This window comes from Bos mutus, chromosome 11 (assembly GCF_027580195.1).
Source record: "Bos mutus isolate GX-2022 chromosome 11, NWIPB_WYAK_1.1, whole genome shotgun sequence".
Taxonomy (NCBI): domain Eukaryota; kingdom Metazoa; phylum Chordata; class Mammalia; order Artiodactyla; family Bovidae; genus Bos; species Bos mutus.
In genome coordinates, this window is record NC_091627.1 from 6915157 (window position 1) to 6935579 (window position 20423).

The following is a 20423-nucleotide window of genomic DNA, read 5'->3' on the forward strand; positions in this document are numbered from 1 at the left end:
ATTAATTAATTTATTTGGCTGTGCTGGGTCCCAGTCGCAGGATGTGGAATCTCCGATCTTCAGCTCCGATATGTGAACCCTTGGTTCAAGTGGGGTCTAGTTCCCCGACTAAGGACCGGACCCAGGCCCCCTGCACAGAGTCCCAGTTTCTGGACCACCAGGGGAGTCCCAGGAGGAGAGAAGTTTTTGTGGACAGACCTTGCTCTGGTGCTCTATGGTCTTCCCTTCAACCCCAGGAGTAAGAGTGCTCAGGGCCAGATCCTGCCTCTGGCTGGTTTAGCATTTTGAGTCTCAGGTAAGACACAGTCCTTGGTAAGAAGGTGGAAAATCACAGAAGCCCAAAGAAGATCAAAGTTTCCCTGATCCCTGCCCCTAGAAATAATCACTGTTAACATCTCAGTATGGGACCACTGAGAATTACTCCCGGGACTTCCCTGGTGATCCAATGGTTAAGATTCTGTGTTTCTAATGCAGGGGCTGTGGGTTTGATCCCTGGCTGGGGAACAAGGACCCCAGATGCCATGCAGCATGACCAAAAACTTAAAAATAAATAGAAGAATTAGTCCTTCCCATGCACACATGTACACACACACACTTTTTCCCAAGTGGGATCAGACAGCACCTACCGTTCTGTAACCTACTTTGCTGAGCTTCTGTAGAGCAGAATCGAGCATGTGGTAAGTCCCATATGTCAGCTGTTTTCACTGTTAGTGTTGAAAAGCTGGAGAGACTACACTTCTCTCCTTATTTTGGTTGACCCTTTTTCATCCTTCGTGACATGGCTGTGCATGTCCTTTGACCATTCTTCTCTTAGGGTTTTCGTTTTCTTCTTGTTGATTTTCAACAGTTCTTTATATATGAAGGTTATCCCCCTCTGTGCGTTAGGTACTCAGAGTGACTCCCAAACTCCCTGGGGAGGAGGGGGCAGGGACAGACCCTGCTAGGGTCTGAGCACTGGGTGCTTGGCCCCAGGCCCACCGCCTGCTAAGAAGCCCGGAGTTGGGTGGCAGGAAGTGGCTGGACCGGCAGGATAGTGAGAGGCAGGCAAAAAAAGAGAAGGTTCAGAGCTGAAACGAGAGGCTCTGAGTGACAGAGCCTTAATGGGAGGCAGATGGAGGAAACAGGATTGCCCTTGCTGATGGGAAGGAGGTCATGGGTCACGGAGCTTTCTAAAGATAGGAGTCTGGGAGACGGGCAGGCGACAGGGCCTGTTCCATGGTGTGGTGCCCAGGGGCTGGGACAGAGCAGAGGTCAGCCCCTCCCTTCTGCATGTCCAGACCCTCTCAGGCCCAGAAGCAGAGGAGATGCAGGCACCCGACCCCTGGAGGCCAGGTATATGGAAGAGACCCCCAAACTTGGGTTAATGACCCAGCCCAGCTGTGCAACATTGGACAAGCACTCAAACCTCTCTGAGCCTCAGTTTCCTTGTTGAAAAGGGTGTAATACCAACACCTACTTATTGCTGTTCAGTCTCTAAGTCACATCTGACTCTTTGAAACCTCATGGGCTGCAGCATGCCAGGCTTCCCTGTCCTTCACTATCTCCCAGCATTTGTTGAAATTCATATCCATTGAGTCAGTGATGCCATCCAATCATCTCATCCTCTGTCACCCCCTTCAGGAGGGTATATTAAGATAAGTATGTCAAACGTTACTATAGAATGGGCTCAGTAAATAAAAGTTAACTTGGGATTGTTACTGTTCTAATCACTAGACAATTGTTCTTTTAGAGCCCATTGGCAACATCAAGGATCTCTTCATTGGCTCCAACTCTGTCAGAGCCAAAGGCCTTTGAGTTACAGGGGGGGAAACTGAGGCCTGGCGTCCAGAAGGGCCATGCCTGGGGTCATCCACTGGAGTGGCTGTGTATCCTCCAAGGAGATATTTTAAATCCTAATCCTGAGGAACCTATGACCGTGGTCTTATTTGGAAATAAGGTTTTTGCAAATGTAATCAAGTTAAAGTGAATTCATACTGGATTAGGGTGGGCCCTCAATCCAGTGACTGGTGCCATTTAGAAAGGACAGGGAGATCTGGACACAGACACAGATGTAGGAAAGAAAGCCACATGAGGACAGAGGCAGGCAGAGATCAATTCAGTCCAGTCACTCGGTCATGTCCAACTCTTCGAGAACCCATGGACGGCAGCACGTCAGGCCTCCCTGTCCATCACCAACTCCCGGAGTTTACTCAAATTCATGTCCATTGAGTCAGTGATGCCATCCAACCATCTCATCCTCTGTTGTCCCCTTCTCCTCCTGCCTTCAATCTTTCCCAGCATCAGGGTCTTTTCCAATGAGTCAGGTCTTTGCATCAGGTGGCCAGAGTATTGGTTTCAGCTTCAACATCAGTCCTTCCAATGAATAGTCAGGACTGATTTCCTTTAGGATGGACTGGTTGGATCTCCTTGCAGTCCAACGGACTCTCAAGAGTCTTCTTCAACACCACAGTTCAAAAGCATCAATTCTTTGGCACTCAGCTTTCTTTATAGTCCAACTCTCACATCCATACATGACCACTGGAAAAACCATAGCCTTGACTAGATGGACCTTTGTTGGCAAAGTAGTATCTCTGCTTTTGAATATGCTGTCTAGGCTGGTCATAACTTTTCTTCCAAGGAGTAAGCGTCTTTTAATTTCATGGCTGCAGTCACCATCTGCAGTGATTCTGGAGCCCCCCAAAATAAAGTCTGTCACTGTTTCCACTGTTTCCCCATCTATTTGCAATGAATTTATGGGACCTGATGCCATGATCTTAGTTTTCTGAATGTTGAGCTTTAAGCCAACTTTTTCACTCTCCTCTTTCACTTTCATCAAGAGGCTCTTTAGTTCTTCACTTTCTGCCATAAGGGTGGTGTCATCTGCCTATCTGAGGTTATTGATATTTCTCTCAGCAATCTTGATTCCAACTTGTGCTTCCTCCAGCCCAGCATTTCTCATGATGTACTCTGCATGTAAGTTAAATAAGCAGGGTGACAATGTACAGCCTTGATGTACTCCTTTACCTATTTGGAACCAGTCTGTTGTTCCATGTCCAGGCAGAGACCAACACAAGCCATGCCCAGAGATGCTAAAAACCTTCTCTATTGTCTTCAGAGGGAGCATGGTCCTGCTGACACTTTGAGGTCAGAGTTCTGGCTCCCAGGACTGAGAGAGAACAGATTTCTGTTGTTTTAAGCCACCCAGTTCCTGGTGCTTTGTTCTCACAGTCTCAAGGAATGAATGAAGCCAGGGTTGAGGCTGGCCTTGGGCCAGGCTGTGTCCACCCTCCCAGTTCTGCCCTGGACCCTATAGAATGGTCTAGAAGATGGGCCGCCTGTCGTTACTGACCACGTGCTCTAGCCTTCTCCAGGCCCCTTAGGCCCCTCACCTGTGCCATGGAGCAAGTGACTCGGGATCACTGTGAAACCCGGGGGTCACCTGGGGGTGCCTGTGCCATTCAGGGCCCCGGGATCAATTGACGGGTGGGGTGTGAATCCTTCAAAAAGGGGCAGGCATTCCCAGACCCCCAAGGGAACTCCTGCGGAGACTGAGGTACACCAGAGCAAGGGCCCCATCCAGAGGGATCTTGTTGCCAGATAGGAATTTGGGCCCAAGTGTCCAGTCTTCTGCTTTTACAAGACAAGCTGGAAATCTCCGCTTCTGTGTGAGTAAAATAAATTTCCCAGTTTCACTTAAGGAGAAGATACTTCTTCCTGGAGTGAGAACCAAGGCAGACGTGTGCTGGAAATGAGGGACTTTGTAATCTGGAGCCCCTTCTGGCAAGCTTGCCGCGTGTATGTGTGTGTGTGTGTGTTAGTCGCTTAGTCGTGTCCAACTTTTTGTGACCCCATGGACTGTAGTCAGCCAGGCTCCTCTGTCCGTGGAATTCTCCAGGCAAGAATACTGGAGTGGGTTGTCATTTCCTCTTCCAGGGGATCTTCCCGACCCAGGGATTGAACCCAGGTTTCCTGAATTACAGGCAGATTCCCTGCTGATCCCCCTACCACTTTTCTTGCTCCTTTAGGCAATGGAGGGGGAAGCAAAATTAGATCTTCTGAGACCTGATGGGGATTTTAAAGGTTCATCCCTTGATCTGCACAACAACCTTATAAACTGAAGAATTATAAGCAAGCAATTGTCCAGCCCTTGCTGCATACTGGACCCTGCTGGGTCCCCATAGCTGGACCTGGAAGGCTTTGGATTGGGTTTTTCTTGGTGGACGGGGTTGGGGCAGGATTGGGGAGCCCTACTCTACCCATTTTTTAATGTTTAATTGTAGGCACATGGGATTGTCTTTAAATTCATCTCTAAACGTTTTCCACTTCCTTCAACAAGACTTGTCCCTGACACGTGTCAGGTGGGAGAGACTCCCAAGCCCACGTGGTGGAGGGTGGGGGGCGATGGGAGACCAAGGCTGCCACCTGAGCGGCTGGGACTGGTGCACCCCTGCACGACGGGCTTTCCAGAATCACGAAGACATCAGGGCTCCACCGTGGGCCTCAAGGTTGTGGACGTTTGAATGCGAGGCCCAAGGCCTGACGCTACTCCCTAGAAAAGTGGCCCCAGCCTTGGGCTCCTTCCTGTTAGATTCGACTGACAGTAACAGAGCTCTTGACCCAAGATCTTGCGTGGGTTTGATTATCCCCATTTTACAGATGAAGAAAGTGAAGTTCATTGAGTCCATCAAGGCAGAAAGTGGAAGAAGCCCCAGTAGGCTGCAAGGGCTAAGGAATCGTCCTCATCGCCCGTCGGGGTGGGTGTAGTTCAGTCAGCGTGGGGACAAGGTGAAAGCCAGGCCCAACCGTGGTCCGACCCAACTCCCACCCAAGTCGGGGGCACCGGGGGTCCAGCCTTCCTGGGAGCTGGGCAAGGATCCGCCCGGTGTGTACTCGCTCAATGGGCGGAGCTCGGACGGCGCCCAGCGGCCGCGAGCGGGATAGCAAGGCGGAGCCGGGTCGGGCCGGGAAAGGAGTTTGCGGGCCTAGGGCTGGGATCGGACTTGGCTGCGGGTCTGCGCCCTCCAGTCCTGCGGGCTGCCCCCACAAGACACCCCGAGCTTGCTCACCCAATCGCACCGCGATCCTCCGAACCCGCAGAGGGCGCTGTCGCCGCCGCCCGGTCCCTTCCCCGGGGCCTGAGCGGGCCGGAAGCGCGCGGATGACTTCCGGCGCGTAGCCCCGGGTTGGGCGGTGCACCGAGCCGGGCGCGGGGCGGGGACTGGACCTAGCGAGTGGCCGAACCTGGTCAGGACTGCGGGCCCCGCGACGCACCCCAGTCGGCGTCTCCGCCTCGGTGGAAGGTGCGGCCGCCGCCATGCCGTTCCTGCATGGCTTCCGGAGGATTATCTTCGAGTACCAGCCGCTCGTGGATGCTATCCTGGGCTCCTTGGGCATCCAGGACCCCGAGCGGCAGGAGCCCCTGGACGGGTAACTCGCGCCCTCCCCCGCCTCAGACCGGCGCGGCACCCCTTTCCTTGTCGCCATAAATATGGCGGGCGGTGTCCTCATCTGTCAGATGAGACCGAGGGCGGGCGGGGATGGGTGGAGGCGGCCGCGGCCCGCTCAGGGAGGGCCGTGGGGCGGGGTGGCGGCAGGGCCTCTGCCTCAGCGCCCCACCCTGCGCCCTGCCTGTCCTGTGCCCTCTACCTGGAGTTGCAGAGGGGCAGGGTGTAATCGGTAAACGCGGCGCGGGATGAGCTTTCTGTAGCCCCGAGTTTCCCGTTTGGTATAGACAGGCGCGGGTCTGTCATACATGAACCTGTGGGAAGGCTGTTCAGAAAGCATCGTTTAGAGGCTACATTGGCGAGCTAAAACCCTCAGCCTTCGTGGTGATCGTGCTCCCAGAGAAGAGAGGCTGACAGTGATTAAAGTGGTATATACTGCCTTACGTGGAGCGGAGAAAAGAGCCGAGGAGAGGGGGATCGGGGGTGTGTTTCGGGCATCGGTTGGAATTGGCGAGGGGGGTAGGCGGGTTGGGGCTGTGGAGCAAAGGGCTTTCTGGGTCCCTCTGCCTTCGGTGGACCGAACGTCTCTGAGTGTGATCGGGCTTCGGGAGGTCTGCTGACCGCCCTGGCTGCGGGATGGCCTGAGCTGGGGTGCAGCACCTTCTGCAGCCCCGGGTCAGTCGGTGTCTGGTTCTTGCCCTTGGCCGCAAGGGTTCCCTTCAGTGCTGACAGCGCAGGTGTATGAGGCTTTGTACCCAAGCCAGGGGCCAGGTTGTATGGGTAACTTGGAAGGAGGTTGATGACAGCCCCAATCCTTTCTCAGCAAACCTGAGGAGTCTGCTCCATTGAAAAGATCTTGCTTGGTCCTTTCTCCCACCCTTTTCGGAAGAGACTTTCTGCCCCATGGAGCCAGGGCCCTGCCTGGGGTGGGGGTGGGGGCGAAGTGGGGGGTGACTGCAGGAGACCAAAGGCCACCTACCCGCAGGGTGCCAAGCCAGCTTGTCCCACCCTCAGCTGGTCCTCTCTCCTGCCCCAGGCCCAGTTATGCCACCAGCGAGGAGAGCCGCATCCTTGTTCTCACCGAGCTGCTGGAAAGAAAAGCCCACTCTCCATTTTACCAGGAAGGCGTGAGCAACGCCCTGCTGAAGATGGCCGAGCTGGGGCTGACACGCGCAGCCGCCGTGCTCCTGCGGAATGGAGCCAACCTCAACTTTGAAGGTCCTCCGGAGCCTGGAGGGCTGGGGTGGACAGATGGCTTAGGTGTGGCCTGGGCGGGGGGGCGGGTGGTCAAAGCCTCCAGGCTCTGCCCTCATCTGTCTCAGGGGTGATGCCCGAGGAAGCCCGCACTGGGTGGCCTCCCAGCCTGCAGGTTTCCCAGAGGCCCTTAACCGCCTCTGCTCGGAGCAGGTTTGTCACTGCTCCTGTCAGGCGATTGACTTAGCAAACTTTCCTCCAGCTCCCAGTTAAGTCCTTGCTTCCATTAATGCGAAAATGGGGCTGCTGGCGCTGTGCCCAGAGCTAAGGGAAAGTAATTTTCTGCCACTGGTTCTGAGCCACGGGGAGAGGGGGGAAACAGATAAGACACTGGGCATAAATCACAGACTGACGGTGTTGGCGTCCGGCTGGTGTGCCCGGGAGGTGCTGAGGGAGCCATCTTCCTTCCCTCTTTGTTTTGCCCTGGGTGGGGGGCTGGGGCGGGAGACAAGGTCAGCCAGGAGACACTCGGGACTGACTTGTTCCCAAATGGGGGTTTTTGTGCTGATACAGGACGTGCCAGGCGTATCTTTCCTCCCTTTTGGAGGACAGGCTCAGAGGCTGCTGGGCTCCTGGGAGGTCAAGGAGCTGGGGGAGGCATTCTGTAGTCAGTCACTTGGGAGACCCAGCTTTGAGCATTTGTGGGTGTTCCTCCCCACAGTTTTGTTTTAGGTCCTATTTTACAAAAGGGACTAAAACCCAGATTAAGTACTTGTCCGTTCATTGGAATGCCTCCCCAGTACCCGAACTTAGGCCTGACTCCGAGCACCCTAGCATCCGACGAGGACAGCTGTGTCCTGACCTCTCATGGTGCCAGGAGCCCTTGGGTTGGAGTGTTGGGGCTGGGCTGCCAGGCTGGTCCTGGGATCCTGTGAGAATGTGCTGATGGGCAGGACTAATGTGAGCTGTGTCTGCGCCTTCAGACCCCGTCACCTACTACACGGCACTGCATATCGCCGTCCTGCGAAACCAGCCTGACATGGTGGAGCTGCTGGTGCGCCACGGGGCCGACATCAACCGGAGGGACCGGGTAAGAGCCAGCCCTGCTCTGAAGGAGGGATGTGGCCGGGGCCCTGAGCGCTCACAGGCCCCAGGGCCAACCTGGCTGTGCTTTCTCGGCTCAGATCCACGAGAGCAGCCCCCTGGACCTGGCCAGCGAGGAGCCGGAGCGCCTGCCCTGCCTGCAACGCCTCCTGGACCTCGGAGCAGACGTCAATGCGGCCGACAAGCATGGTGGGTGCTCCTGGAGAAAAGCAGGATGCGCTGGGGCAGGATAGACTGCCTCGTGAGGTAACCCCGGGCGTGCGGGGGTGACGGCTCGTTAGGCAGGCTGGAGGCAGCCCGTCTGATGGCAGAGCATGGCTGGTGCGCGCTGGTGTCTTCTGCTGACTCACAGAGGCTCGGGAGGCAGTGCATCTTGGCCCCACGAGGACGTCTGCAGGAGCTGGACCTGTGTGCTCAGCTCCTGAGTGATGGGGCTTCCTTCCACCCAGGCTGGGTCTCAGGTAGCATTTCAGGGTCCAGAAAAATCCTCCTTCTCCTGGCCCTTCTGGTCCAGTGTTTGTGTCGGTGGAGAGAAAACGGCCAGAAACTTGTCACCCTCAGCCGTGGCTGAGAGGTCAGTTTGGTGTTTTGTTTTTGGCTGTGCCGGGTCTTTGTTGGTATGTGGACGTCTGTCTAGTTGGCGAGTGGGGGCGACTTTCCGGTTGCGGTGTGCAGGCTTTCCATTTCGGAGGCTTCTCTTGTGGAACACTGGCCCTAGAGCATGTGGACTCAGGAGCTGTGGCTCCCGGGCTCTCCAGCATGGTCTTAGTTGCTCTTCGGATATGGGATCTTCCAGACCAGGGATCAAACCTGTGTCTCCTGCACTGAGGTGGATTCTTTACCACTGAGCCACCAGTTTTGGTGTTTTTTTTTTCATTTGGCTGCACCGGGTCTGAGTTGGTGCACATGGGATCTAGTTCCCTGACCCGGGACCAAACCCAGACCCCCAGCACTGGGTGCACAGAGTCCTAGTCACTAGGCCACAGGGAAATCCCCCAGGTCAGTTGTTTTTAGCCTTCAGTATCTGGACCTGAGGGTATTTCCTCTCCCACCCCCAGGCCGTCCAGCCCCCACTCCCCGCCTCACCAGCTCTCCCCCTCTAGGTAAGACGGCCCTGCTCCACGCTCTGGCCAGCAGTGATGGGGTGCAGGTCCACAACACCGAGAACATCCGGCTCCTGCTGGAAGGAGGTGAGCCCCACCCTTCCACGCGGCTCCCCCTGGCCCGTGAGGCGCGGCTCCACTGGCCGAAGGCCTCCTCCCACCTTCTTCCCCCTCCTGGCTCTCCTAGGGGCGGACGTCAAGGCCACGACCAAAGACGGGGACACAGTGTTCACCTGCATCATCTTCCTGCTGGGCGAGACGGTGGGAGGCGACAAAGAGGAGGCCCAGCTGATCAATCGCTTTTGCTTCCAAGTCACACAGCTGCTGCTGGCCCACGGCGCCGACCCCAGCGAGTGCCCGGCCCACGAGTCCCTCACGCACATCTGCCTCAAGAGCTTCAAGCTCCACTTCCCCCTGCTGCGCTTCCTGCTGGAGTCGGGAGCTGCCTACAACTGCTCCCTGCACGGCGCGTCCTGCTGGTCCGGCTTCCACATCGTCTTCGAGAGGCTCTGCTCCCACCCGGGCTGCGCGGAGGACGAGAGCCACGCGGACCTGCTGCGCAAGGCCGAGACCGTGCTGGACCTCATGGTGACCAGCTCCCAGAAGCTGCGGCTGCCCGAGAGCTTCGACATCCACCCCGTGGGCAGCCTGGCGGACAAGATCCAGGCGCTGCACTCCTCCCTGAGGCAGCTGGAGAGCTACCCGCCGCCCCTCAAGCACCTGTGCCGCGTGTGCATCCGCCTCTGCCTTCAGCCGTGGCCCGTGGACGCCAAGGTCAAGGCCCTGCCTCTGCCCGACAGGCTCAAGTGGTACCTCCTCAGCGAGCACAGTGGCGCCGTCGAGGACGACCTCTGACCGTCCAGGCTGCGGGGCGGGGTCTGGGCAGCCCCGTCGGCCTGTGGGTGATTCAAGTACCAGGGCAGCCCGAGGGGAGGGCCTTGGATCCGCCTGTCAGAAGGTGCAGGGTGGAGCCAGGTGGCCGCAAGCGCTCCAGCGGGGGAAGGCCTCTCTCTGCAGGGAGACTGCCCCCGCTTCCCCTGGGAGCGACTCCAAGCCTCGGCCCACAGTGGAACCAGGGACAGGGTTTAGGACAAGCACAGACCCTCCTGATGGGAGGGAGTGCCAAGCACTGAGAGAAGCAAGGGGGCTCCACGCCTGCGCCCTCCTGAGGAAGCCGGCCCGGCCCGCGTGGAGACGCCCGGAGGGGCCTGTGGGGTGCAGCCCAGCCGAGACCCTTGACTCTTCACTCAAGATTCTGTCAAAAACATAAGTGCTTCGGGGCAGGTAGGGAGAGAGCTGAGCTAACTCTGGCCAGCTTCTATAGCTCTGGGGCAAGCCACCCAGCACCCCGCCTACCAAGGGGCAGGGCTGTGCTCTGGTGGCAGCTGTTTGTGCCAAACCTGGGGTTTGGGGACCAAACCTTCTAAAAAGCAATCATGCATGACCATGGGCTGTCTTTCTGAAATGTCTTATGTCGTGAGGGCTCATCTGATGGGAAAAGCTACCAAGGCTGAAAGCCAACCTCCGCCCTGTGTTGAGCCCTCACCAGGCCGCCTGCGGGTCCCACAGGGTGGTTATTGTGAATTGTGTAACCGCCTTGGAGATAAGCTGAGGGGACTAAAGGATATATTTATAAATTAAACTGATTTCTCTTGGCCTTAAAGGTCCTTGTGTAACATTCACACATACACGCCCACCACCTTCCCTGAATTCAGGGTAAAGGATCCCACAGCAGCCGGGAGGGAGGGGCAGCAGGTACAAGATGCCGTGCTTAGAGCAGTTTGCAAACCGCTCCACATGGTTGTCCCAGTAAAGACAAGCACCACTCCAGACAGGCGAGGGCCTCTCCAGTATAGGCTTCACCCTTTTATTTTTGACTGAAAATGCCCCCCAAGGAGGAGCCACAGGCACAGCCAGGAGTGACACTCTGGCCTCTCCCCTTGCCGCAGGCTGCAGTGACCATCAAGTTAGGACGCCAGGGCCCCATCCCCACCAGCACCAGGAACGTGGACACGCCCCCACCCCCCACCAGCACCAGGAACGTGGACACGCCCCAGCCCCACCAGCACCAGGAACGTGGACACGCCCCAGCCCCCACGAGCACCAGGAACGTGGACACGCCCCAGCCCCCACGAGCACCAGAAACGTGGACACGCCCCAGCCCCAGGAACGTGGACACGCACCAGAAGGACGTGGACATGCCCCATCCCCACCAGCACCAGGAACGTGGACACGCCCCCATCCCCCACGAGCACCAGGACCCTGGACATGCCCCCATCCCCCACCAGCACCAGGACCGTGGACATGCCCCCATCCCCCACCAGCACCAGGAACGTGGGATCCCCACGAGCACCAGGGCCCCATCCCCACCAGCACCAGGAACGTGGACACGCCCCATCCCCACCAGCACCGGGACCGTGGACACGCCCCATCCGCCACCAGCACCGGGACCCGCCCCATCCCCACAGCACCAGGACCGTGGACACACCCCTATCCCCCACGAGCACCAGGAACGTGGACACGCCCCCATCCGCCACCAGCACCAGGACCGTGGACACGCCCCATCCGCCACCAGCACCAGGACCGTGGACACGCCCCATCCCCCACCAGCACCAGGAACGTGGACACGCCCCATCCCCCACCAGCACCAGGAACGTGGACCGCCCCATCCCCACCAGCACCAGGAACGTGGACATGCCCCATCCCCACCAGCACCAGGAACGTGGACACGCCCCCCCACCAGCACCAGGAACGTGGACACGCCCCATCCCCCACCAGCACCAGGAACGTGGACACGCCCCCATCCCCCACGAGCACCAGGACCCTGGACATGCCCCCATCCCCCACCAGCACCAGGAACGTGGACACGCCCCGGCCCCCACCAGCACCAGGAACGTGGACACGCCCCCATCCCCCACCAGCACCAGGAACGTGGACACGCCCCCATCCCCCACCAGGAACGTGGACATGCCCCCATGCCCCCATCCCCCACCAGGAACGTGGACACGCCCCCATCCCCCACCAGGAACGTGGACATACCCCATCCCCCACGAGCACCAGGAACGTGGACATGCCCCCATCTCACAACAGCACCAGGAACGTGGACATGCCCCTGGCCCCCACCAGCACCAGGAACGTGGACATGCCCCCGGCCCCCAAGAGCACCAGGAATGTGGACATGCCCCCATCCCTGAGCACCAGGAACGTGGACATACCCCAGCCCCACGAGCACCAGGAACGTGGACATGCCCCAGCCCCCACGAGCACCAGGAACGTGGACATGCCCCATCCCCCACGAGCACCAGGAACGTGGACATGCCCCATCCCCACCAGCACCAGGAACGTGGACATGCCCCATTCCCACCAGCACCAGGAACGTGGACATACCCCATCCCTGAGCACCAGGACCGTGGACATGCCCCATCCCCCACCAGTACCAGGAACGTGGACATGCCCCTAGCCCCCAATAGCACCAGGAACATGGACATGCCCCCAGCCCCTACGAGCGCCAGGAACGTAGACATGCCCCATCCCCCACCAGCACCAGGAACGTGGACACCCCCCCATCTCCCAACAGCACCAGGAACATGGACGTGCCCCCATCCCCACAATTCAGCAGGTGCCGCATGGGCTCTGGCAGCCAGGAGGTCTGGAACTGCAGGCCCCACAGCCCCAGCTCCCCTCCTACCCCGAGGCACAGTCCTCAGCAACTTCATTAAGGGTCATTCTGTTCCTCCTGAGGCAGCCAGGCCTGTGACTGGAGGGCCAGCCAGTGTCCTGGAGGTGAGGGACTCTCGCTTCTGATAGGAGCACAGGGGCCCCGGGGTCGCCCAGTCCCCACCTTGCTGCAGCCTCAGCGCCCCATCCAGCAGCACCCCTCCAGACCGGGTCTCTTATGCCTTTTTGAAAAACAGCCTGTTTGGCAGTAGACGGCAGACAGGTATATTTAGTGACCCCGCTCAACACTCCCGAACCATCAACGTGGCGCTTCTGGGCCTCGCCCGGCCGCCAGTCCCCGGCCCCACACCGGGCCCTCGCTCCGCTGGCCCGCTCATCTCAGGGCAAGGCTGTAGACGTGGTAGATCTCGTCTGGGAGGTTCTCCTGCCGCTCCTGGGCCAGGAGGCTGAGGCCTGCGCTGCGGACGATCCTGTGCACCACGTCCAGGGCGCGGCACACGCTGCTGTCCACGTCGTCCAGGATGACGCCCTCCTGGGCCATGTTGTCCTTGATGACAATAATGCCATTGGGGCGCAGGCCCCGCTTGCAGCGCCACAGGAACTCGGCCAGATGCTGATCGGTCAGGTGGCCTGGGGGAAGCAGAGGCTGTCACCGGGGAGAGGCAGGCCCCGCTGGGCCCCTGCCTGGCCTTCGGCACCACTACTACCTTCCTGAGTGCTGACCGTGCTGAACACACAGGGCGCGCTGGCTCTCAACAGCCCTGAGGGGGTTCACCAAACCCCACTTTGAGCGGAAATGGGCTCAGAAGCCACCTGCCCCACACCTGCCCTCCACCCTCCCCTCCTAACCTTTGCCAGCGGCGTGCACCCAGCCGAGTTCCTCACCTACATCACAACCCCAAACAGAACTCAGGGCTGGACCCCGTGGGTTCCTGGCAGGCCTGGGCCACCGAGCTTGCAGTGGGGAGGCCTGCTGCCAGGTGGGCAACCCGAGAAGAGCACCCCGATTGTGCCATCAGGCTAAGTGGGTGCAGGCCAGGACAGCAGGGCAGGGCTCGCTCCCCACAGACAGCACAGCGGGCGGCTGAGGCTTCCACTTCTCCTAAAAACCCCTTCCTTAGAAAAACTCATTTCCACATTCTTTGAATGCAATTAAAACTTGAAAATTAAATATTTTTTTCAGCAAAGAACTGCCCCCAAATGGGTCACAGCAGATACTGAGTTGAAACAAAATGTGGAAACAAATGAGCCTTTGAGGTGGAGCCCCGGGGAGGGAGGAGTTGAGGAGCCTCTGGCCCCCCACCCGCAGGAGCAGAGATGGGCAGGAAGGTGCAGAGAGGCGCGGCAGGCTCACCTATCACCCACTGGATCCAGATCACATCGTAGGACTGTGGCTCGGGGCTGAAGTCCTGCAGGCCGCAGCAGAAGAAGTTCCTCACTCTCTTGCCCTCCTCGCCCAGGTAGGTCTTAGCCTTGACCAGGAAGTCCTCTGTTACATCCACCATGTCCACCACTCCAAAGAGAGGCAAGAGCAGCCGCTTGGTGATCCTCCCAATGCCGGCTCCGCAGTCCAGGGCGTATGAGGTCCCCGTCTTGTTCGGGCCTTCCTGAAGCAGCAGAGAAGACAGACTGAAGAGAAGGGTTAGAAGCCAGAGGGACCCCTCTGCAAAGGGCCTTTCCTTGTGAGCCCCCAGAACTACTCAGATCAGCACAGGCTGGTGGCTGGCGTGGGTGGCGCCGGCGGTGGGCGTGAGCACAGCACAGCCGTTTTCTGGGTCACATGTTCCTGAGATGAAAGCCAACCTCCACTTAAAGGTGTTAACTTGACTAGATGCACTCATCTCCTCTCGCTCACAAGGGCCGTGGAGAGAAGCAGTGAAAGAAGGAAGAGGGCACTCGGTGAGCACACCTGGGAGGCTGGCACACGGGTGGAGCAGGGGGAAACAGCAGCCACGGTGTGTGCCGAGGGAGAGGCAGGGAGGCGGGCCTGGGGAGGCTCTGGCCCTAGCGCTGCCAGCCTGGCACAGAGGCGGTGGCAGGACAAGAAAGTGGGAGTCTGTGTTCAGCAGACCAGCCAACACCCACAGCCCAGATATTTGCAAACATGGCAAGAGAGCAAAGGTTTCCGCCTCTGGAAAAATGGAACAGTCTGCGAGAAAGCTGCTCTGTTCCGGCACCAGGAGGCCCCAGTATGACAGCCGGCTCCTGGCTGGGGACCTTGCGGCAAAGCCTACGAGCTGGCCCGCCCCACCCGCTCGTCAAGGCCTGGGTGGTGGACGTGGGCTCTCCTCCTGGAGAGCACACCAGACCTGCCTACCCTCAGAAACCTCTGCAGGAACTTCCGGGAGCTGTTGATGTCGATGCTGGAGATGTGGCCATACCCCCCGAGCATGCCGTCCACGGTGGCAGGGACCTCCTTCCAGTACGTCTTGGCCTTGGAGTAGAACTGCTTCTCGTCCTCGATCACCTCGCTGGTCATGCTGTCAGCAGCCGCGTCTCTGCCCAGGCACCAAACTCAGCACTGGTGGTTCCTGAGAAGGAAAGGGAAGTGGGTGAAGCAGCCAGGTTTCGGGCCCCAGTCTCCTGGCATGGCTGCTCCTGGTCACACGATCCTGTCTGATGCCGAGGAGTGGCTGCCCCCTCCAACCCCCGCCCGCTCCTACCCCTCGGAGGGCAGTGCCTCCTGACAAGAGCCGTATTCAAGTCATTTCACAAAGCTATCTTCATGTCAGAGCAGGAGACCCGGCGTCCTGGCTTCTCCATCTTTCCTTTCCCGACAGGACACCTGACCTGGCGGCTTCTGACCCCACGGTAGACAGGATCCCGATCTACAGTTAAAGAAGAGCAAAGCACGGAACTGAAGCCTCCTCTCTGGGACCCCGAGGACCCCGCCTCCCAGCTTCGGTCATGAGCACGTGGACAGGCTCGCCACGGGGTGCAGTGCTGCGAACAGGGAGAGAGGCAGGCGGACACACACCACCGTGCATGAGGGCCACAGAGGGGCACAGGGGCGGGCAGACGACGGGCGCCAGGAGACGTGACACAGCAGCCGACACCAGGGAGGAGGACACATTCGCACAGCGACTGGGAAGACGCGAGGGCGAGGGGCTCCTCCAAGGGGAAGCTCGGGGTCCTCTAGGTCACGGCTGCCAACTCAGCCTTCACCCCGAAGGGCAGCGAGCTGCAACTACTCCGGGTTAAGCAGGAAGTGGCCTGAGACGTGAGATTCCAGAAGGCGGTGCTGGCAGCTGAGTGGACTCCCGGGTGAGAGGACCAGCAGATGGCCAGGCCCCCAGAGCAGAACAGAGGCCCACAGCGCCCCACACCCGCCAGCTGGGCTGCGCCACACGGGGCAGGGAGGGTCACCTCTCCCCATGGACAACACTGGTCTACAGATGCTCTCCGTGCACAGGGCTGGTCCAGATATAGCCCGCTCCCCGAATGGAACCAGTGCAAACACAAGGCAGAAACGAGGCCTCTCGCTGAGACAGAAAGTGCTATGGGAACTCGAGGGATGAAGAAGTCCCTTCCGAGTGGCAGGCGGGGCAGCAGCTGAGAGAAGGCAAGCCCTGAGCCGGGCCCTGAGAACAAGGAACACTCTGGATGGTGACAGGGGCAGAGCAGAGACGGCGTGGCGTGCATGCCACACAGAGGGCTGGCCCGGCTGGCTGCCATGTGTCACCAACGGGGAAGCGATCGGGTGAGTTTCTGAAGGGTGAGGGTGTGCGGGGACCCATCCTGGGGACGGAGCAGGGGCAGCGTGGGAAGGCGGGGCCAGGTCAGGGTCCCTACCCTAGGCCAGGAGGCCCGTGCACCTGCCAGGCCCTAGCCCCCCCGCGTGGGCAGCTCATTGTCACCTCAGCGTCGCAGCTTGAGTGCCATCTCCCCCCAGAGGCCTGCCCTGACCCACCGAGGTGCCTTCCTCCCATGTCCTTACCCACGCCCCACGGCTGCTGCCTTCAGAGCGTGTGTTTCCTTCTGAAATGAGCTGTTGACTGACCATCTGGCCTGCGAGGGCACACGGGTCACTCGGTGCAGGGGTGGCAGCACCCCCCGACCCCGTCCTACAGGAAAGCTGTGCGCCTCTGAGCTCCGGGGGCTTCACTCTGCCCCCTTTACAGAACTCCACGGGGCTGAAGTTAAGCCCACCCCACCCAGCCGGTACAGTCCTGCAAAAGAGCTGAGAACCCCCTAAGACCAAGGAATGCCTCAAGGGAAGTAATGGGAAAGTGCCCTGCGGACAGCACGGGCCTTCAGGACGCAGCCTGGAGACTAGGAGGAGAGAAGGGAGACAAAACATGAGGCGTGCTGAAGATCTTTCACTCCCGTGTCTGTCGCCAGCCTCCAACCCAACACCTGTATTCTGATCTTGTCCCAGAAGGAACCTTCCAGAAGCAGCAGGCGTGCCCCGCGCAAACAACTCAGAGACACGGCTCCTCGATGCAGTTCCACTTCTGCCATGGCCAGCCCCTTCCAGAGACCCCACCAGCGAGTGCGGTCACCAGGGAGGGCCCGGCCTGGCAGGTGGGAGCTGCTGGGCAGGGGGCCACCTCCTCCACGGATCCAGGCTTTCTCACACGCTGGCCTTCCGAGGAACAGAGGAGGGCCGAGAGATCTACTAGCACAACCAGGTTGGCCAAAGTCCCACCCTCGGAGGCCCCTTCTGCTCCTGGAGGCCCCTGCTCCAGTCCTTCCACGGGCTCCTGAGTCAGCTCTCAGACAGATCCCCCGCTTCCTGGGCAGGCGCAGGGCCTGGGACCGCGGTGACTTTGGCTCCAGTTACTGTACCCACCCAAGAGCCCTCTGGGGTAACAGGCTAGGGGGGCCTGGGTTCCAAATACTGTCCACCCACCCCAATCATGGCAGTGTCCCACACCCGTGTCCCAACCCCTGAAGCTACTACCCTCCCGCCCAATCAGAACGAGGACGTCGCATGCTGCTTTTGAGAATGGGCTCTTGTCCCCCCAACCCTGAGGGACACGCACAGCGAAAGGATGCAGAGACCCCCCAGTCCCCAAGCACACTAGCTGCGGCAGTGGCTCCCTGGCAACTGACGGGGGGGCCGCCAGCTTGAACATCACCATGTAACTTGACTGGGTTTGGGGGTGGCTTACGTGGGTGGGGTCGGCAAGGCCAAGTGGGCTCCCCGGCCCTGGCAACAGGGGCCACGGCAACTCTGTCACAGCGTCCCACCGGGCCCTGACCGCCACCCAGGAAGAACCGCGCCAAAGCCAGCTCTTCCACACCACACAGCTTGCTCCCCCGAAGACAAACTGCAGGTGGTTCGACCCTGTCCCCCTCAGATACACTTCTGGTTCTGTGCTTGTCTCTCTCTCCCCACAGGACTGGGAACTGCCTGAGAAAGCAGTGGCGACATCCTGGAATGTATCATTGTATTTCTCTTGCATTCCACACAGCTCATAGGTATTCAACAAAATTCCCTGCCGATCAAATGAACAGAATAATTGTGGGCCAGACGCCCCCGGGGTGCACTCTCTCCCTCTGCCTGTTGTTTGCCCTTCCTCCCAGCAGACAAGGCTCCTGGGCGCAGGGACAGTGCCTCACACACCATTAGCCTCAGACCTGATACAAGGGGGCAATTTACTAACTGGTTGCTCAAGAATCAAAGAAGGACCTTTGTGCGGCTACAGCCATTCTGTACTTTTCAGAAAATCCTACAAAGATGTAACCGTTCCAATCTGATAACACTGAAGCCCTTTACTGACAGTATAATTTTTTGCTTTACCAAAAGCCATACAACATGATTCCTTTAAATGTCAAGGTCCCCTGAATAATCTCATTGACAAGAATTCCACTTACAGGCAGAGTCTGGGAATAAGCCAGGGAGGCACATCCAGCCTGGGAAATGGCAAGGGTGACTTTGACATTTATTCTAACAGCTTAGACTCATTAGTAAACATGACTTCTGGGGCCCTGTCTACACTGTACCTCCTGGCATCCAGACTGGGGTGGACAGGAGGTCCCTAGGAGTCAGTGGGGACAGCAGTGTTATTGATCAAACTCCAAGAAGTCCTCCTACACTCAGTCCAGATCATAGGAAGGAGCCACGTGGCTGCAGGGATGCGAAGGGGCCTGGACACAGTCTGGTTTCGTGAGTGCTCTAAATGAGCTCGGAGGAGAAAAGAGACCCTTTGCTCATTATGGAACTTCTGCTTCTCAGAGTGGAATGTGTCTGGGCATCCTTCATGGTCATCTCCCCACCCCAAGGTGTTTAGGGCGACCCTGGGCAGCCACCCCAGCAACTACTCTTCTTCCAGGATCCATGACAGAGAATGGTGTCTGAACTGTCCCTGCCTGTAAGTGGAATTCTTGTAAATGAGATTATTCAGGGGACCTTGACATTTAAAGGAATCATGTCGTAACGGAGGGAACAAGGAAGAAGCAAGGAAGAGGGGAGGGGATTAAACTCTGATGGTGAATGAACCAGGTCCGAACACTGGCTCTCCTCTCACTGGCTGTGTAAGCTCAGATAAGACACAACCTCAGTTAAGTAGGTGTCTTTATCTATAAAACGGGAACAATATTGACTTTACAGGAGGGCTGTGATGATTAAATGTGGATATAAAAGTGAAAAGTGATCCAGACACTGCTGGGCACATATTAATCTTAAAAAAAAAAAAAAAAAAACCCTCTGTCCAATGAGATGCTCATCAATTCTCTCTGCTAAATGTGAAGATCTAATGAGAAAATGTGCTGAAAGGCCCTATAAACCGTGGCGTGTTGGTCACACCTAAGGGATTATCACTGCTACTTCAGGGTGGTCAATCCAGTCACTCAAATGACTCTGCCAATGGCAGCAGAGGGGAGCGAGCCTCCAGCCACGCAGGCACAGAAACCCCCAAGGTTTTGGTGACTCCAGGGCTTCTGGTCGCCACCAAAGCATGCCACATGTATTTACTTCCAACCCTCCCATAGTCTCTGGTACACACAGAAAAACCATTCACTAAAATGGAGCAATGCACACACACAGGAAACCAGGAACAGAACAAGGACAGAATCCAGACTTCTGACCCCGCTCAAGGTCCCCTTTCTCCCAGGGGCTCAGGCCATCTCACTGAGCAGACTCTACATCCAGACCATGTGCAGTACAACCCGGCCCCACCGGCAGGGCCTCTGACACCAGTTGTTTCTAACCCTTGTCTTACAGACGCACCAGATCCAGAGAGAGGTCGCAGCTGACTGGGCAGCAGAGCCTGGGCCTTCAGATTTATGGCAGCCTCTCTGCCAACAGGCTGACCTTGGCTCCAAGGGCTCGGGGGGCCGGCGGGCTGTCCTTTGAAATAGCACCTCTGTTGAGCCGTCACTGGGGTCGGGTCCAAGGTGAAATATGAGAGCGGCGCCTGGGTAACGAGCACGATACCCTGTGCCCGACTGTGATCCGAGCGCTCTTCCTGAATCCTCACACCCACCCTCCTTTGAGGGTGCGCGCCTTACCCGTCTGGCAGAGGGGAAACTGAGGCTCAGACAGGGAAAGGAACTTGAGGCGGCGGGGTTCGGCGTGGGGGCAGTGCCCTGATCAGGCTTGCGGGGTCTCAGCCTTCCTCCACCCCGGGACCCCGGGGGCCCAGGGCCGGCCGGCGGACCTTCCGCGAGCGCGCACGTGGGGCCGAGCCCGCTCGCGCTCGGGTCACGTGAAGAGCCGGGGAGGCTTCAGGGGACCCAGGCGGTTGGGGTCCGGGGCCTCCCCTCTCCCGGCGGCCGCTGTCTCCGCCCCCCACCCCGCTCCGCCTCGCGCTACTCACCCCGGGTGGGGGCTCCCGGGACGCGGGAGAAGAGGACGGGGAAGCGGAAAAGAGGGGCGGCAGGGCCGAAGACCCCCCCACCTGCCCACGACCAGCTCCGTCCAACCTTGGCTGGAAGCGACACCTCGCGGCGCGCGCCGCTTTTGCCCACTTACGTC

The 20423-nt window shown here is 58.7% G+C and overlaps 3 protein-coding genes across 9 annotated transcripts; 2 read left to right on the plus strand and 1 right to left on the minus strand.

Moving 5' to 3' along the window:
* The first annotated feature begins 5144 nt into the window (after positions 1 to 5144).
* ASB6 (ankyrin repeat and SOCS box containing 6) lies at positions 5145 to 10843 on the plus strand. Of its 3 annotated transcripts, none has more exons than XM_070378855.1 (6): positions 5146 to 5406; positions 6460 to 6641; positions 7601 to 7707; positions 7802 to 7910; positions 8825 to 8911; positions 9138 to 10843. In XM_070378855.1, exons 1-6 carry the CDS (start codon positions 5294 to 5296, stop codon positions 9677 to 9679), a joined length of 1140 nt encoding a protein of 379 aa, XP_070234956.1. In that variant the 5' UTR covers positions 5146 to 5293; the 3' UTR covers positions 9680 to 10843. The 3 variants fall into 3 exon arrangements, with proteins under 3 accessions (XP_070234957.1, XP_070234956.1, XP_070234955.1); XM_070378854.1 differs by having other exon boundaries at positions 5148 to 5406; positions 9012 to 10840; XM_070378856.1 differs by lacking the exon at positions 7802 to 7910 and having other exon boundaries at positions 5145 to 5406; positions 9012 to 9263.
* On the plus strand, positions 10271 to 12284 carry LOC138990016 (uncharacterized). Its single transcript, XM_070380180.1, has 4 exons — positions 10271 to 10300; positions 10774 to 11158; positions 11232 to 11785; positions 11850 to 12284. Exons 1-4 carry the CDS (start codon positions 10271 to 10273, stop codon positions 12282 to 12284), a joined length of 1404 nt encoding a protein of 467 aa, XP_070236281.1.
* A 458-nt stretch (positions 12285 to 12742) lies between these two features.
* Positions 12743 to 20423, minus strand: NTMT1 (N-terminal Xaa-Pro-Lys N-methyltransferase 1). 5 transcript variants are annotated; one of them, XM_070378857.1, is made up of 5 exons: positions 20266 to 20423; positions 15166 to 15330; positions 14820 to 15033; positions 13857 to 14109; positions 12743 to 13132 (listed from the first exon to the last, which is right to left on the minus strand). In XM_070378857.1, exons 3-5 carry the CDS (start codon positions 14979 to 14981, stop codon positions 12876 to 12878), a joined length of 672 nt encoding a protein of 223 aa, XP_070234958.1. In that variant the 5' UTR covers positions 14982 to 15033; positions 15166 to 15330; positions 20266 to 20423; the 3' UTR covers positions 12743 to 12875. The 5 variants fall into 5 exon arrangements, with proteins under 5 accessions (XP_070234958.1, XP_005908846.2, XP_070234960.1 ...); XM_005908784.2 differs by lacking the exon at positions 15166 to 15330; XM_070378859.1 differs by lacking the exons at positions 15166 to 15330; positions 20266 to 20423 and adding an exon at positions 19958 to 20138.

Coding starts and splice junctions, on each gene's coding strand:
- ASB6 (XM_070378854.1), top strand. CDS start 5,294: ATGCCGTTCCTGCATGGCTTCCGGAGGATTATCTTCGAGTACCAGCCG. Junction 7,911..8,824: donor CAATGCGGCCGACAAGCATG/GTGGGTGCTCCT, acceptor CTCCCCCTCTAG/GTAAGACGGCCCTGCTCCAC. Junction 8,912..9,011: donor CCGGCTCCTGCTGGAAGGAG/GTGAGCCCCACC, acceptor TGGCTCTCCTAG/GGGCGGACGTCAAGGCCACG.
- LOC138990016 (XM_070380180.1), top strand. CDS start 10,271: ATGGGCTGTCTTTCTGAAATGTCTTATGTC. Junction 11,159..11,231: donor CCCCCACCAGCACCAGGAAC/GTGGGATCCCCA, acceptor CATCCCCACCAG/CACCGGGACCGTGGACACGC. Junction 11,786..11,849: donor CCCCATCCCCCACCAGGAAC/GTGGACATGCCC, acceptor ATCCCCCACCAG/GAACGTGGACATACCCCATC.
- NTMT1 (XM_005908784.2), bottom strand. CDS start 14,981: ATGACCAGCGAGGTGATCGAGGACGAGAAGCAGTTCTACTCCAAGGCC. Junction 14,110..14,819: donor TCCTGCAGAGGTTTCTGAGG/GTAGGCAGGTCT, acceptor CTGCTGCTTCAG/GAAGGCCCGAACAAGACGGG. Junction 13,133..13,856: donor CTGGATCCAGTGGGTGATAG/GTGAGCCTGCCG, acceptor TGCTTCCCCCAG/GCCACCTGACCGATCAGCAT.